This window comes from Dermacentor albipictus, chromosome 1 (assembly GCF_038994185.2).
Source record: "Dermacentor albipictus isolate Rhodes 1998 colony chromosome 1, USDA_Dalb.pri_finalv2, whole genome shotgun sequence".
NCBI classification, from domain to species: Eukaryota; Metazoa; Arthropoda; class Arachnida; order Ixodida; family Ixodidae; genus Dermacentor; species Dermacentor albipictus.
Window position 1 is genome coordinate 514,974,023 of NC_091821.1, and position 13,630 is coordinate 514,987,652.

The 13,630-nt window shown below is 46.7% G+C and overlaps 1 protein-coding gene across 3 annotated transcripts in view; it reads left to right on the forward strand.

The window, feature by feature from the left end:
• Positions 1 to 10,195, forward strand: part of Duox (dual oxidase) — a 448,965-nt gene extending 438,770 nt beyond the window's left edge. For all 3 annotated transcript variants that reach the window (XM_065437132.1, XM_065437133.1, XM_065437135.1), the window contains one exon: positions 8,852 to 10,195. In XM_065437132.1, coding sequence (XP_065293204.1) covers positions 8,852 to 8,977 — 126 coding nt within the window. In that variant the 3' untranslated portion in view covers positions 8,978 to 10,195. The remainder of the gene's footprint in view (positions 1 to 8,851) is intronic.
• The last annotated feature ends 3,435 nt before the right edge of the window (positions 10,196 to 13,630 follow it).

Below are 13,630 nucleotides of genomic sequence, written 5' to 3' on the forward strand. Positions count from 1 at the left end.
TCCATTAACACTGGGGACAAATTGCAACAAATGATTGCGGACCTTTACAGAGAATGTCTAAGAGTGGGGTTGAATATTATTATGCAGGGATAGCCTGGCAAGGGAACAAGAGTTGTGGATCGCCAGTGAGCCTCCACAGGCTGTGAAGGCTTACGTTTACCTAGGTCGATTACTCACAGGAGGAGGAGGAGGAACATTATTATTACAGAAGTCGTTGCACGGTTTATTGCCGGGTGGTTCCCTCTGACAGGGCTCCACTGGCGGTCACGGCTCGCCGGGCCTGGTCGAAGGTCGCCAGTTGGGATCCCAGGTTCAGTTCGGAGAGACCCGCCTCCCAAGGCCACCTGGCGAATGCGTGTGCTTTGATTCGTGGCGAAATTGCGTCGCCCGGATGGTCGGTACATTCGTGTGTTATGGGCGTGAGTGTCGCTGTGCGGTTGCCACACCAGGGACATGTTCGGGACGTATATCTGTCTGGGGAGATTGCCTGTAGACGTGACAAGTGTGGGTATATGTTCGTTTGCAGGCGGTACCAGTCCCTTGCCTGGAGTTTATTGAGAGCTTTATGCGGAGGAGCGTATTGTCTTCTTTCGAGACATTGGCCCTGCAGTCTTTGTTGACTTGTGGTTAACTCGTGGGCCGCTCGTCGGTATGTCGGGGGCTGAAGAACGATGTGGTCTGGCGCTCGGCTAGTGAGACCTCGAGCTCCGCAGTCCACCTCTTCGTTGCCCCGCAGGCCTTCGTGCCCGGCGCACCAGGCGACACCGTGGGTACATTCTAGTGAGCGGCCCAGGATTCGAATGGCTTGTATAGGGAGGGTTCCATTCGTGTATAAGCGACACGCCGCTTGTGAGTCCGTAAGGACGCTTGCTTTCGGCGTCGCTAAGTGCGAGAGTGATCGCCGCTGCTTCTGCTGTTGCGCTGCATGTGGCGCGGATGGAGGCAGAATTCTCTGCCTCCATCCAAGAGGCTACCAAGTTCTCTGCTTGACGACGGCGATTGTGTATTTGGGACCACGACGTGGTGACGAAGGGTACGGGCTAGCGTCCGTGTGGTATGTATCTGGGTCTCTGAAACAGCGTTTGTGAAACGGGTGGGCACGCGCTGCTCTCCTCTTTTTATTGTAGGTGGGGGGCATGTTCTTGGGGATAGGGTCTACTAGAATGTTCTCTGTAATCTGGTTAGGCAAAAGTTGTTTCTTCTTTGCAGTACTGCGGTGTCAGCGGGTACCCTAGCCGTTGAAGAAGGTGCCTTCCCTGTTGTGTTTTGTTGAGGCGCTCCCTCTGCGCCATGAGGGTGGCACTTGCTAGCTCCTCAAAGGTGTTGTATACCCCTGCCGCTAGTAATTTCTTTGTGCTTGTGCTTGATGGTAGCTGTAAGGCCGTTTTGTACGCCGTTCTTTTAAGAGTGTCCATGTGCTGGGTCCCGCCTTTGCGCTTGACTTGATACGGGAGTGCGTACGTGACACGGCTGATGACGAGGGACAGTACGAGTCTTAAAGTTTCGTCCTCTGTGAAACCATCTTTGCTGCGCGCTACTCTGGCGATGAGTGACGCGATGCTTCTTATAACGTGATTTAATTTCCCTGAGGCGACCTTTATGCCGTTGTTCTCCTGGATGTGCATACCTAGTAAGCGCGTTGTCGTGACGCGCTTTATAGGTTGCCCGGCAATCTCGACATGTAGTGGCGGGGCTCGATGTTTCTTAGTTTGCTTGGGCCGAACTTGAAGGTACTCCGACTTGTCTGGGGCACATCTCATTCCTGCTTTGGTCAGGTATGACTCGACGTATTCGATAGCTGTTCGTAATGTGTTTTCTCTGTCGCCATATGGACCCTTTGTTGCCCATATTGTGATATCGTCAGCACAGAAGGCACATCCAAGTTTTGTTATGTTTTCCAGTTGTAATGCAAGTTTTCTAAGTCTGGTGTTGAAGAGGAAAGGAGATAATATTTATCCTAGCGGAGTACCCTTCTACGGTAGGTCATATATGTCTGATTGTTTGCCTGCTACGCCAATGCGGGCTTTGTGGTAGCCACGGTATACTGATATACTCGCTCTCCGCATCCTATGGCGGCGAAGCCATCTAGGATGGTATCGTGTGCTGTATTAGCAAAGGCTTTCGAACGTCGAGGGCTAGGAGTAGGTTTTTGTTGCTGCCCGGTTGTGGGTTGAGGACTTCTTCCTCGAGGAGGAGGAAGACATCCTGTGCTGACATGCCTTTCCGGAATCCGTACATGAAATTGGGGTGTAGACCATGCTCCTCCATGTGTTATACTATTCGAGAGGGTACAGGCGAACATGATCAACAAAAGGAAAATTACAGGAGAATAGAAAATGGGTTGCTATGCATATGGAAGACATCGCCAAATCCTCACTGGAAGCTTACCATTTTTGTCGAAAAGTAAGGTGTAAAATCAGTGCATTTTACCGGCGCTGACATATGGGGAAAAGCTTGGAGACGGACAAAGAAGCTTGAAAACAATTTAAGGACCGCGCAAAAAGCGATCAAATGAAGAATGTTAAGCGTAACGTTAAGATAGAGGAAGAGAGCGGTGGGGATCAGAGAGCAAACGAGGATATCCGATATTGTTATTGAAATAAGAGAAAAAAATTCATCAGCGCTTCAACTCCGCGAAGAAGGACGAGCAGCGAAGCTGTGGTGTGCTTTACTTACGCGACTCGTCTATTATTATTATTATTATTATTATTATTATTATTATTATTATTATTATTATTATTATTATTGCAGATGACATGCAGATGACACTGTCCTTTTAACTAAACATATCTGGCACTCAAAAGCAATTGCATTACTTCAAGAGAGTGTGTACGACGCACTGACCTGGTTTGCTAACAACTGTTTGTCAATAAACAAAGAAAAAACAAAACTGTTATGTTTTAGAAATCCACTTAAAGCAACGGTTACAAATTTACCCTTGTTTCTACACTGTCGTACTTGCCAATCGTGTCAGTGTGCCCCTGTAGAATATGTTAACTCCAATAAATACCTCGGCGTTTTCTTTGACAGTGACCTCTCATGGAATGATCACATGACGTATCTTTGCGGCAGGCTCAGAAGTGTTTCCTCGCTGCTTTTTAATATTAAATCCATTGTTCCGATGCCTGTAAAAATCACTATCATGCACGTCTTAGCATACAGTGTGTTACGTTATGGCATTACATTGTTCGGGTTTTGCTCATCTCGATGGCTTTGTCGAATTGACAGTATTCTAAAAAATATGTTGAAGTCCATTGTTTATAACTCTTCCTCGGCCGACAATGTGAACTTATTTATACATCTGGGTCTTCCGTCATTTAAAACTTTGTTCACTCAAACGGTTGTGGCAAGACATTTTTGGAACCCTGATTTTAAACAAGAATATGTTGCTCCCCGTGCACTGCGGAAAACATTGCGTTTTGTAGTACCGCACTGCAACACAAGATTTGGTAAGGCTAGTAGGTATGCTTATGTCCCAAGAATATTCAATGACCTTCCTGATCATATATTTACTGCAACTTCGAAACGAAACTTGAAAAAAATGTTGAAGGCACTGTAAGATATGTATAATACTACATTTCTCTTTTCTTGTTTCTTGTATTTCTTTTGTCACTGATTTCAGCTGATTTTCTGTTTCGTTTTGTGTGATGAACTTCACGAGCTTGTCATTTCTGTACATGTTGCCATTTTGACTTTGTTTGCCGACATGCCGGGCCAAGTCACGCAAGCCACTTCGTTGGCCTTGACGGGCCTGCCTTCTGATGTACGATTATTGTAAGATGGCAATAATAATAATAATAATAATAATAATAATTATTATTATTATTATTATTATTATTCGTGCAAATGCTATGCGCGAAGGTCGGCTTTGTGGTAGAAATGCGACCTCTTGCATGGGCCACGATGGATGGATGGATGGATGGATGTTCTGAGCGTCCCCTTTCGCCCACCAAGCTCTTGCTATTATACTGCCTAATTTCCTACCTAGATTAAACAATAAAAAAGACAAAGAAAACAACACTATGAACTACCCCACCCAAATTTTCTGATCCCCTATTTCAAACTGTACTTTTGTGTCGTTTCCCTACTTTTCTTCCACCAATCTTCCAATCGCCTCTTACTAATGCCTATTGCGGACATGTTTGCTTTACCACTGCTCCCGCTGAATCCAAGGACTTCAAGGAGGCCAGTGGTACCTAAATCGACCGCTGGGTAGACGTCTTCACATTCTAATAAAACATGCTCCGTCGTTTCCCTAGCTTTACCGCAGCAAGCACATGCTTCTTACTTCTTATACCTCGCTTTATAGGTGCGTGTTCTCAGGCATACCGATCTCACTTCGAAAAGTAATCAGCTTCCCTTTGAGTTATCATAAATGATTTCTTTCCTGATTTCGTTTTTTCGTCTTAAGTAGTTACTCATGGCAGGTTTCTTTTCCACTGCCGCCACCCTTGAGATTATTTCAGCCTCTCTGGCTTTCCGCTTGACCTTCTTTGTTGCTGTGTTGTCCACCCTACAGGCCGCATACTTGCTGGTAAGCTTCCTAGTTCTTTTCCTCCACTGTGAATCAATGTTTTTCCGGTAGAGATACCTGAACACTCTCCCAGCCCATTTACTTTCTACCATATTTCTCAGCCGTTCTTCGTACTCAATTTTACTGCGAGCTTCCCTCGCTTCAAAACTAGTCCAGCCCATATCACCCTGCACAGCTTCATTTGTAGTCTCCCCGTGAGCGCCCAATGCGCGGTGACCCACTGACCTTTGGTTCTCATCGAGTCCTGATTGTACCCCTGATTTAAAGCCAACAACCGCATTTCCAAAAGTAAGCCCTGGAACCATTACACCTTTCCACATACCTCGGAGGACCTCGTACCTATTGTACGCCCACAGCGCTCTGTGCTTCATTATGGCTGCATTTCTCTTCCCCTTTACTGTTATGAATTTTCCTGTGTTTCCACATATCTATTGCCTTTGTTTATCCATGTACGAATGTATTTATGTTCTGTTACCTGAGGTATTTCCTGGCCCTGTAAATGCAGCGGAGGTGAGCGCCAGCTAGAGCTATTGCAAGGAACTGGGCCCGCAGCTGCGTGGCGCCCAAGATACCCACCCGCGTGCCGGCGCGCGCCAGTGGTGGTTGCCGAGGCCTATATTTGTATTGTAGAAACGCTTGAAAAGTGGTTTCTTCATATGTTCGCGTAGCAGAATGTCAGACTACAATCCGAAAGCTATCACGTCTGCAGGTTGTAGGTCGTAGTTTAAGATTTTGCCACGTATTTTCGCTTGAGAACTTCAATTAGTTCAGTAAATTCCTTCGGTCACAAGGAGGGCCTGGGCATGCGCTGTTCGAAAATTTTTTTGCCGCAACGACGTCCAACGCCGGCACCCGATTTGCTGTGGCACGAGCTCCTTAACGCTATCGCGGCAATACATCCTTTGACTGTGGAGCGATTTATCCTTCTTCTTTGATGAAGTGGTGACGTGTGCAAGTACCGCTGAATGGCGCACGTGAATTTCACAATATTTTCAACTTCACCTGTTAACTACGCAATTACGAGAAGTAGATGAAACTCGGCGTAATGTTAGAGTAGTCTTGTGGCTAGGCGCCATATACTTCGTTTTGGGATAGTTTGGATAAAGCATTATTTAGAGCAACCACAGTTCATGCGTAGACGGTCATGTACTGACAGCAGACGGTAATTTTGTAGCGTTTACAACTTTAATTTGAACTAAACATCACAAGTAAATGAAACTCGGCGTCATGATAGTCTTCTTAGTGGCCAGTTTGAGTATAATCTTTTGCAAGATACCTACCTTAGACTGAGACCTGCAGAGAACATTCGCAAGAAACTGGATGCGGGAATTTTTTCGCGTCGACGTGACGCGTACACGCCCGAGCATCGACCACTAGCTATACGAAGGGTGTTTCACATAACTTCTGCCAAGGATTTAAAGAAAGGGGTTAGCCGCAGCTGAAAGAAACCAACGGCGTATGGTTTGCCGTCATGTGATGCTCATAGGGTACTTTTTTATATTCAGCCTAATTAGTGAATAACTTTGATGAATTATGCCAAATGTCTATTATTATGACATTGAATCGCGTTTATCTTGTGGGGATGCGCGATTCTCACGCGTCCCCTGATATGTTGTTTTTCCCGCATAGCTTCCGTCTCCTGCAGTGTGGCTTCGCCGCGTGGCCTGGGGCCCGCGGTGGTCGGTGTGGCTGAAGCGCAGTACGAGAGATGGCGCGAGTGTTGCGCTGCTAACGCCGCCTCGTGGCAGGGTTACTTGGGGGTGCAAGGGAGAACACGCTTCCTCTTTGGCTGCGGGTCGGGGTACGACGCGGACGTCCCGCCCGTGCACCGATCCGTGCTTCTGCCAGGCCGTCTCGCGTGGCATCCTTCGAACGAACCACCGTTCGCCTGACCGTGCGCGCGAACGACCAGGCGTTGGGATCCAGCATGGGGCGAACAAATCCGCTCGTTATCCGGTCGCGGTGAGTCGGACTTCTAGATTTGTCGCGCGCCCATCGGCATGTTTTGTGGATAGCAACTCGGCTGGCAGGCATTGATCTATGAAAGGCGCAATAAATGCCCTTGTGATTGTTCGCAGTACTGTGTTGTCGTTCCTTTGTCCCAAGAGCACGGGTGTGAGAACCCTACAATCTACAAGATGAAGAATGCAAAGCGAAAACTTTTCTCAGCGCCGCACGCGAGCCAGCCCAGCTTCGTTCTCCTCTTCATCCAATATCCGCTCGCACTTTTCGATAGTCGCTTTAGGGCCAAGTGCGTTTCATTGGCTTGTAGAGGGAGCTCAGAAACGAGCGATGCAATTTTTGGTGTGCATGCTGCTAGCTGATTTTTTTTCAGCGCTTAAAGAAAGCGTGCGAAATATGAAAGAAAACCACGTGACTGCGCTCCTGCACTACCGCATTGCAGCGCTATCAGTCGCGGTTCGTGAGAAAGAACCATGCGCACAGACCGTAGCGAAGTGACCGGCCGCCACTCTAGGCATCGGCTTCACAATTCGTCAGAATCTTTGGTTGTGCCGCATGGAAAAGAAGCGCCGTCGTCCCTGATAAGCGACACGCTCGAGGCAGGGTTGGGAGCACTGCAACACGATAGCGCACGAGCGCCGGCGTGTGCTTTTATTTCATATTTCGCGAGTTTTTATTAAACACCGAGAAAAATCGCTGTGCAGCATGTACGTCACACCAAAAAAAAAAATTGGATCGGTCGTTTCTGAACTCCCTCTGCAAAAAAACGAAACTCACTTGGCCGTAAAGGGAATATAAAAAAATTGCATAAGTCAGCTTAGTTAAACAATTTATCGGAATATAAAAAACAATACTGTATGAAATCCCGCATGATGGCAAACTATATGTCATTGGTTTCATTCGGTTGCGGCTAACCACATTTCCTAAATCCCTTGGCGCAAGTTACGTGAAACACCCTGGATACAGCTTCGCTGTAAAAAAAAGTGGAGCTGGGTAGGCCAGGTAATACGTAGGTATAAAACCGGTGAACCAATACAGTTACAGAATGGGTGCCAAGAGAAGGGAGGGGCAGTCGAGGACGGCAGAAAACTAGGTGGGGTGATGAAGTAGCGAAATTCGCACATTTGAGTTGTAATCGGTTGGCGCAGGACAGGTTGATTGGCGATCGCAGGAGAGGCCTTTGTCCTGCAGTGAACATAACATAGGCTGATGATCATGATGGAATGTTTCTTCAACTAATCAAGTTGTTAAATCTACGAACCTCATTTCGTGTAAATGTTGAATACTTTGCTAACGCTATTAATGGTACTTTGCTATCGCTAAAAACATCGACTTCTTTTGGCTCCTTCATCTGAGCGTGACATGACATCCACGCCGAGTGATCTGTTCCATTACCATTCATCCGCAAAATATCAATTCACAATGTTTCTTTCATCTGTGAAGAATTCATTTGAGAGCACCAGATAAATATACGTGGCGACGTGTCTTGCTTTTCTCTGACTGCTTTTGAGAGATCTTCTCAGAAATGCGTACTTTCAATTTCTGAAAGTGATTAAAAATAACTCTTGACTTTTGTTTCCGGAGACCATTCTGGGTACCGAAAAATGTCATGCTTCGTGGCTTTAAGGCCGTGAGGAGTGGCACTGGCTTACACACCCAGGTATTCTCTAGTAGGATAACATAAATGCCTCATAAAGTGTACGGGAAAATGGCGCCGTGGTAGCTCAATCGGCAAGAGCTTCGTACACGTAATGCGAAAGTGTGTATTCGTTCTCCACTTGTGGCAAGTTAATTTTACACCCACTTTCATTTCCACTAATTTATTATTTCTTTAATTCAATAATAAGTACATCTAATTTCCACTATGTTGTCCTTGGTGTCTTGTTTTTCGGGTTCTTATTAAATGGCTAATAAGCATTCGTACCACTCTTCTCGTTCATTACTTCGTGGCTGTTGTTCATTACTGCGACAGGAAATGAATACGGAAATATTGCAGTGACCTGATAAAAAGATAACTAACAGAAGACACGTATAACAGAACTTATTTTATTGAACTGAAGCGAAATATTTAAATAAAGGCCACCTATGGAAAAACAAACTCCACCAAAGATAAAGAACATAGTCTATCTTAAATGCAGGCATCATAAGTAAGACGTTGCCTTATTTTTATTTGTATTGCAATTACCGTGCATGCAGTTGCCGTGTTCGTGTCTTTTACATGAGTTTCCTATTTTGAATATTCCGTACCATTGTCACGGGTGATTTTCCGGTTTAGATGAAATCTTAAGTATGTCCTTGATCCTACTGAATGTTTGTGCGCGCATGTTTTAGGCTAATCCAATCTAACGCCTGCAGGTGAGCAAGGTGGGCGTGTTCAGCTGCGGGCCTTCTGCTCTCACGAAAAGTGTGAGCTCCGCTTGCGAGACGGTGAACAACAGCCGCAAGCTGCCGTACTTCATACACCACTACGAGAACTTCTGACCAGTGCGCGCCAGGCACTGGCGCCATACTGCCAAAAATGAAGCCAACTGTGATGATGAGGACAGGGAGCGCTGCTCGGACACAAGCCACACGGATGAGCAGCTGCTGCTGCTGCTCGTCTCTTTCCGTTACGTACCGTGGCTGGTTCTGGCGTGCCCACTTCGACTCAGCGCCTACACTGACGGGATTTGCACGAGAAGCAACTTTTCTTTTTGGTGCCTTTCCGTTCCGCCCCCTGCTTATGTACTGTGCTTCGCGCTCAGAAGTAGCTGCATGTCTCTAAGTGGCCTCACAAGTGTGCGTCGTCCCTCGTCGTGTCTGGTATCGGTTGCCTGCAGGCATAGCTGTTCAGCTGAGTCACTACACGTGTCACCCACTAACTGGGGGACAAGGACATCACGTGAATCACTTTTCCACTCTGACGTGCAAGTGAAAGCGTTCGCATAAGCTTCATGCGGCAGCAGTACGCCAGAGGGCATGTTTCGCCAACTCCGCGCTGGTTTTTTGCGGAAGTATCTATTTTTCTAGTTTTGGCCAAATTCGGCCATTTTGAATCTCTATGACCGAGCTTCCTGTTGTGAATTGGCTTAGACTCTGCGCTGGCTTGAGCTGAGCCCTGAAGGTATTTAGCGAGGAATATATTTATATTTTATTGCATCTCAACCACCTGTTCTCCGTGTCCTTACGTGTGGCCCAATGGATAAACCCGCTTGCACCTTAGGCAAGAATCTGTTCTGATAGCATTGTTCTTGTGCAGGACCTTGTAAAATCATACCACTTTATTGAGAATCAATCAATCAGGCAATCTAGACATGTAATTTCTTAGTACTACGCCACATGCGACAACGTGATGATAAAAAAGGCATGTGCCGGAAGGTAAGCTTCTACAGCTACTGTTCAGTTTTTTTAGTAGTATGACAAGTTCAGCGTCATGATTTCAATGCGATGGAGCAAGATTTCATGTCTGGCACTAGTGACTGCGATTTTACTCATTGTGTCTCGTGAGGTTTTTAGCATGTGAACAATCTGACGATTTGGTGCTGTTAGACGTTCCTTATTTTAATTTATTAACTGCGAACGGAGATTTCCTGTAACACTTATTGTGTACCCACACGTGGTGTTGCGCAGTCATTGATGTTATATCGCAACACTCCTCATCGTTTTATCCAGTTACTTTTACGCACACTTGATTTTAATAAAGTTTATTTTTATTCACAACCTGCAAACATCTACAACCTTGTATTTTACTCTGGCGACGACGTGCATAGAAACCCTATGAGTGACCGGGTGTACGACAGTGAATGTCATAGGTTTGACTTTTGTGCCCCATTTCGGTGGTAGCAGAACACAGAAATATGCAGAAACAATGTGTATCAGTGCGAAATGGATCATTAGTGAAGCGGCTAATTTATTGTGAACTAACTAAATGTGATGTCTGAATTTGCATGGAAACCATCGCAGCGCAAAAAGAAGGAATACATGGAGAAACAAGGGGACAGCAGAGCACGTGGTGTCGTATCCTCTTTGTCCATATTTCTTTGTGCTACAGTTGCCTCATTGCGCATCATCCAACTTGGCAAGAAGTAGCCTTACTAATCTGTATTTGCGCTTTTATGCGAAGCATATTACGAGGGCTCAACCCAGCTCCTCAGGCGCGGCGGTGACCATGAAATCACGTGACACCGTGACGTCACGACAGAGGAGAACCGGCGCTCCAACTCCCGCCGTCGCTCGCGGCGTCGCGCCCCGCATCGGACGCGGTGCGCGTCGAGCAACGCAGCGTTCGGCGCGACAACGAAATGTGCGCCTGAGCAAGCGCCGCACGCCTGAGCCGACGTTATGCGAAGCATATTACGAGGGCTCAACCCAGCTCCTCAGGCGCGGCGGTGACCATGAAATCACGTGACACCGTGACGTCACGACAGAGGAGAACCGGCGCTCCAACTCCCGCCGTCGCTCGCGGCGTCGCGCCCCGCATCGGACGCGGTGCGCGTCGAGCAACGCAGCGTTCGGCGCGACAACGAAATGTTTGCCTGAGCAAGCGCCGCACGCCTGAGCCGACGCCGACGACACCGGCTTTTCTGCGACACGAGCTCCTTAACGCTGTCGCGTTAAAATAAAGGCTAGTATGCTTCGCATCCTGGGCTTAACCTTAGCTAAGCTACAGCCATTTTTTTTCATACCAGGCCATATGTCCCCTCATGCAATTGTTATTTATGCACAACAACGCGCGCACGAGCCAAAACGCAAGCACCTGACCAGGTGAATGCATAGCATCAGTCGTTTACGCAGTGATGTCACGAAGGTGAAGCCGATGTTTGACTTTTGTCGAGAGAAGAAAGGTAAGACGTACAACACATATCTAAACACACCCACCAAATTTGCTTGGGGCCTTTGCGGTTAGGCACAAGGTCGCGATATCGAATCCCGGCCACGGCGGCCGTTTTTCGATGGGGCGAAGTGAAAAACGCCCGTTTACCGGGCATTGGGTGCACGTTAAGGAAACCCAGGTGGTCAAAATTACCTCGGATCACACCACTACAACGTGCCTCATAATCAGATCGTGGTGATGGCACGTCAAACTATCGAATGAAACTTTATGTTACTTTCTGAATAAATAAACAGGCGTAGCTATATTGCACACCTTTTAAGGCGACAGCACATATCCATTATTCAGAATTGGGCACGAACAGGCTAGCTCAAAATATAGGAAATAAAAAAGGCAGAATTGGGGGGGGGGTGAGGGCGAGAAAATAATTTACGATAAGTAGGTCCTTATTAGAGACTTTTAGCGTGTCCGGTATTCCGGCAAGTGCGGGCGGTTTGCCTGTATAGCGAGGGCGTAAACGCGCGCGGCCAGATTGGTGGCGCCAGCTGGTGGCACAAAGCTCAACCACACAAACACAGAGCTAAATACTATATTCTGCTTAGCTGCTGGTGTAAATATTCGACAGTGACGTAATCGTGTTCACAATTACGCCGCTGCCAAAACTTTGCAGCACTAGCGAAGCAGGATATAGTGGGTTACTGCAGTTTTAGCTCTGTGTTTGTCTGGTTGAACTCTACGCTACCAGGCGGCTGCAGCGATCTAGCTACGCCCCCGCAAATCCCGTAATCCGCCCAAACCGCTCCCGTTTACCGGAATAGCGGACAGGCTAAAAGTCTCTATTACCACAATACCGGAGGTACGGGGCTAAAGCGAAAACATAAAAATACAAAATATTGCACAAAATTTTGTAGCAAAAGAAGCATATAGGATTTATGTAGCTCCTTTGTCAAAGTGTCGTAAGCACAATCTGAATCATTGGCCAATCATGAACGCATAGTCAATGGGCCAAGAATATGGTAGTGCATATACTGAAGCATAAGGGCGAGTTGGCCTAGTTGGAACAGATTCATTTTAAACATTTTTGTGCGCAAACAAACAGGAACGAAGAATAGGAGCAACACAAGGACGAGCGCTCGTCCTTGTGTTGCTCCTATTGTTCGTCCCTGCTTGTTTGCGCACAAAAATGTTTAAGATGAGTGAATATACTATAAGAAATTTAGAACAGCCGAACAAGGCATTGCATGTCATGCGCTATTCGAATGAAACTGGTGTGCTGCAAAATTATCTATGCGCCGACAATATCTGTCGAATTTTCCTCATTATTTGTCTTTTGGCTGCATATTATAAAAGTGCGATGACTTGCATAATTGGTGAGTTCTGTATAATAAACCATAGGACTAAGGTTTACATCATCCGGCGGCCGCATACGTGTCCCATCTAGCCTCAGCAAAACTGTTGGAAATACTGCAAAAAAATTCGACTTATCATCGCATACTGTTAACAATTTGCATAAACCAACGGTGTTCGGCTTTGTACTGATTGGAAAAAAGAAAGTTCTGCAATCAATAAGTATGAAATCTATGTTCGGATATCAATTCAATTAGGCCGCAAGATTTATGTGGCGTTGCATCGAACGCAACCAGCGCTTCGATGAACGCGCACACTCTAAGCCGCAAATGAGGAAAGCTGGAGCAATTGCTGCAGTTAGTTCTCCTTATCAGTGAATAGTCTGTTAGGAGAGTAACAGCGATTGATGCGTGCCGTTCGCATATTTCATGGACAAAGTGTTTGGTCCTCACCCTCAGAGGTACTAACAGAGGGATGAACAGAAACATTTAGTCACGGTATGCCCCGCCGTTAGTCCCTCAGTTAGGCGCCATCTTTACTGCTGTTGATTATGATTTGAGCTTTGGCATTTGACTACGAAGGCAATTTCGACGGTAGCTCCATAGGCATAGAAAGACTTAACCTGAAGTCTGAAGTTTACCTCTCGTGATAAGAGAACAAGAGTGTCAGACCTGTAGCTCGAACCGGAGCTGTAAATACGAGAGAAGTGCAACTAGGAACCAGCGTCCAACTGTCCGCGGCTGCCGATGCACATCGAGACGTGACCGTACCCAATCCTCTCTGCATGTTCGGCGCAGATATCAGCCAGATTTTTTTTAAAGCGATGAGAAATTTAAGCTAGATCAAAGGTGTGAATTTGTGGTCGTCCGCGTTTACTTTTTGAAGCGCAAGGAAAAGAAGTTTACTGACTGCGTCGGCACGTAGCCGGCTATTATGCGCACACCACCGCAGCAAGCGACAGAAACGTCGTCTAAAAT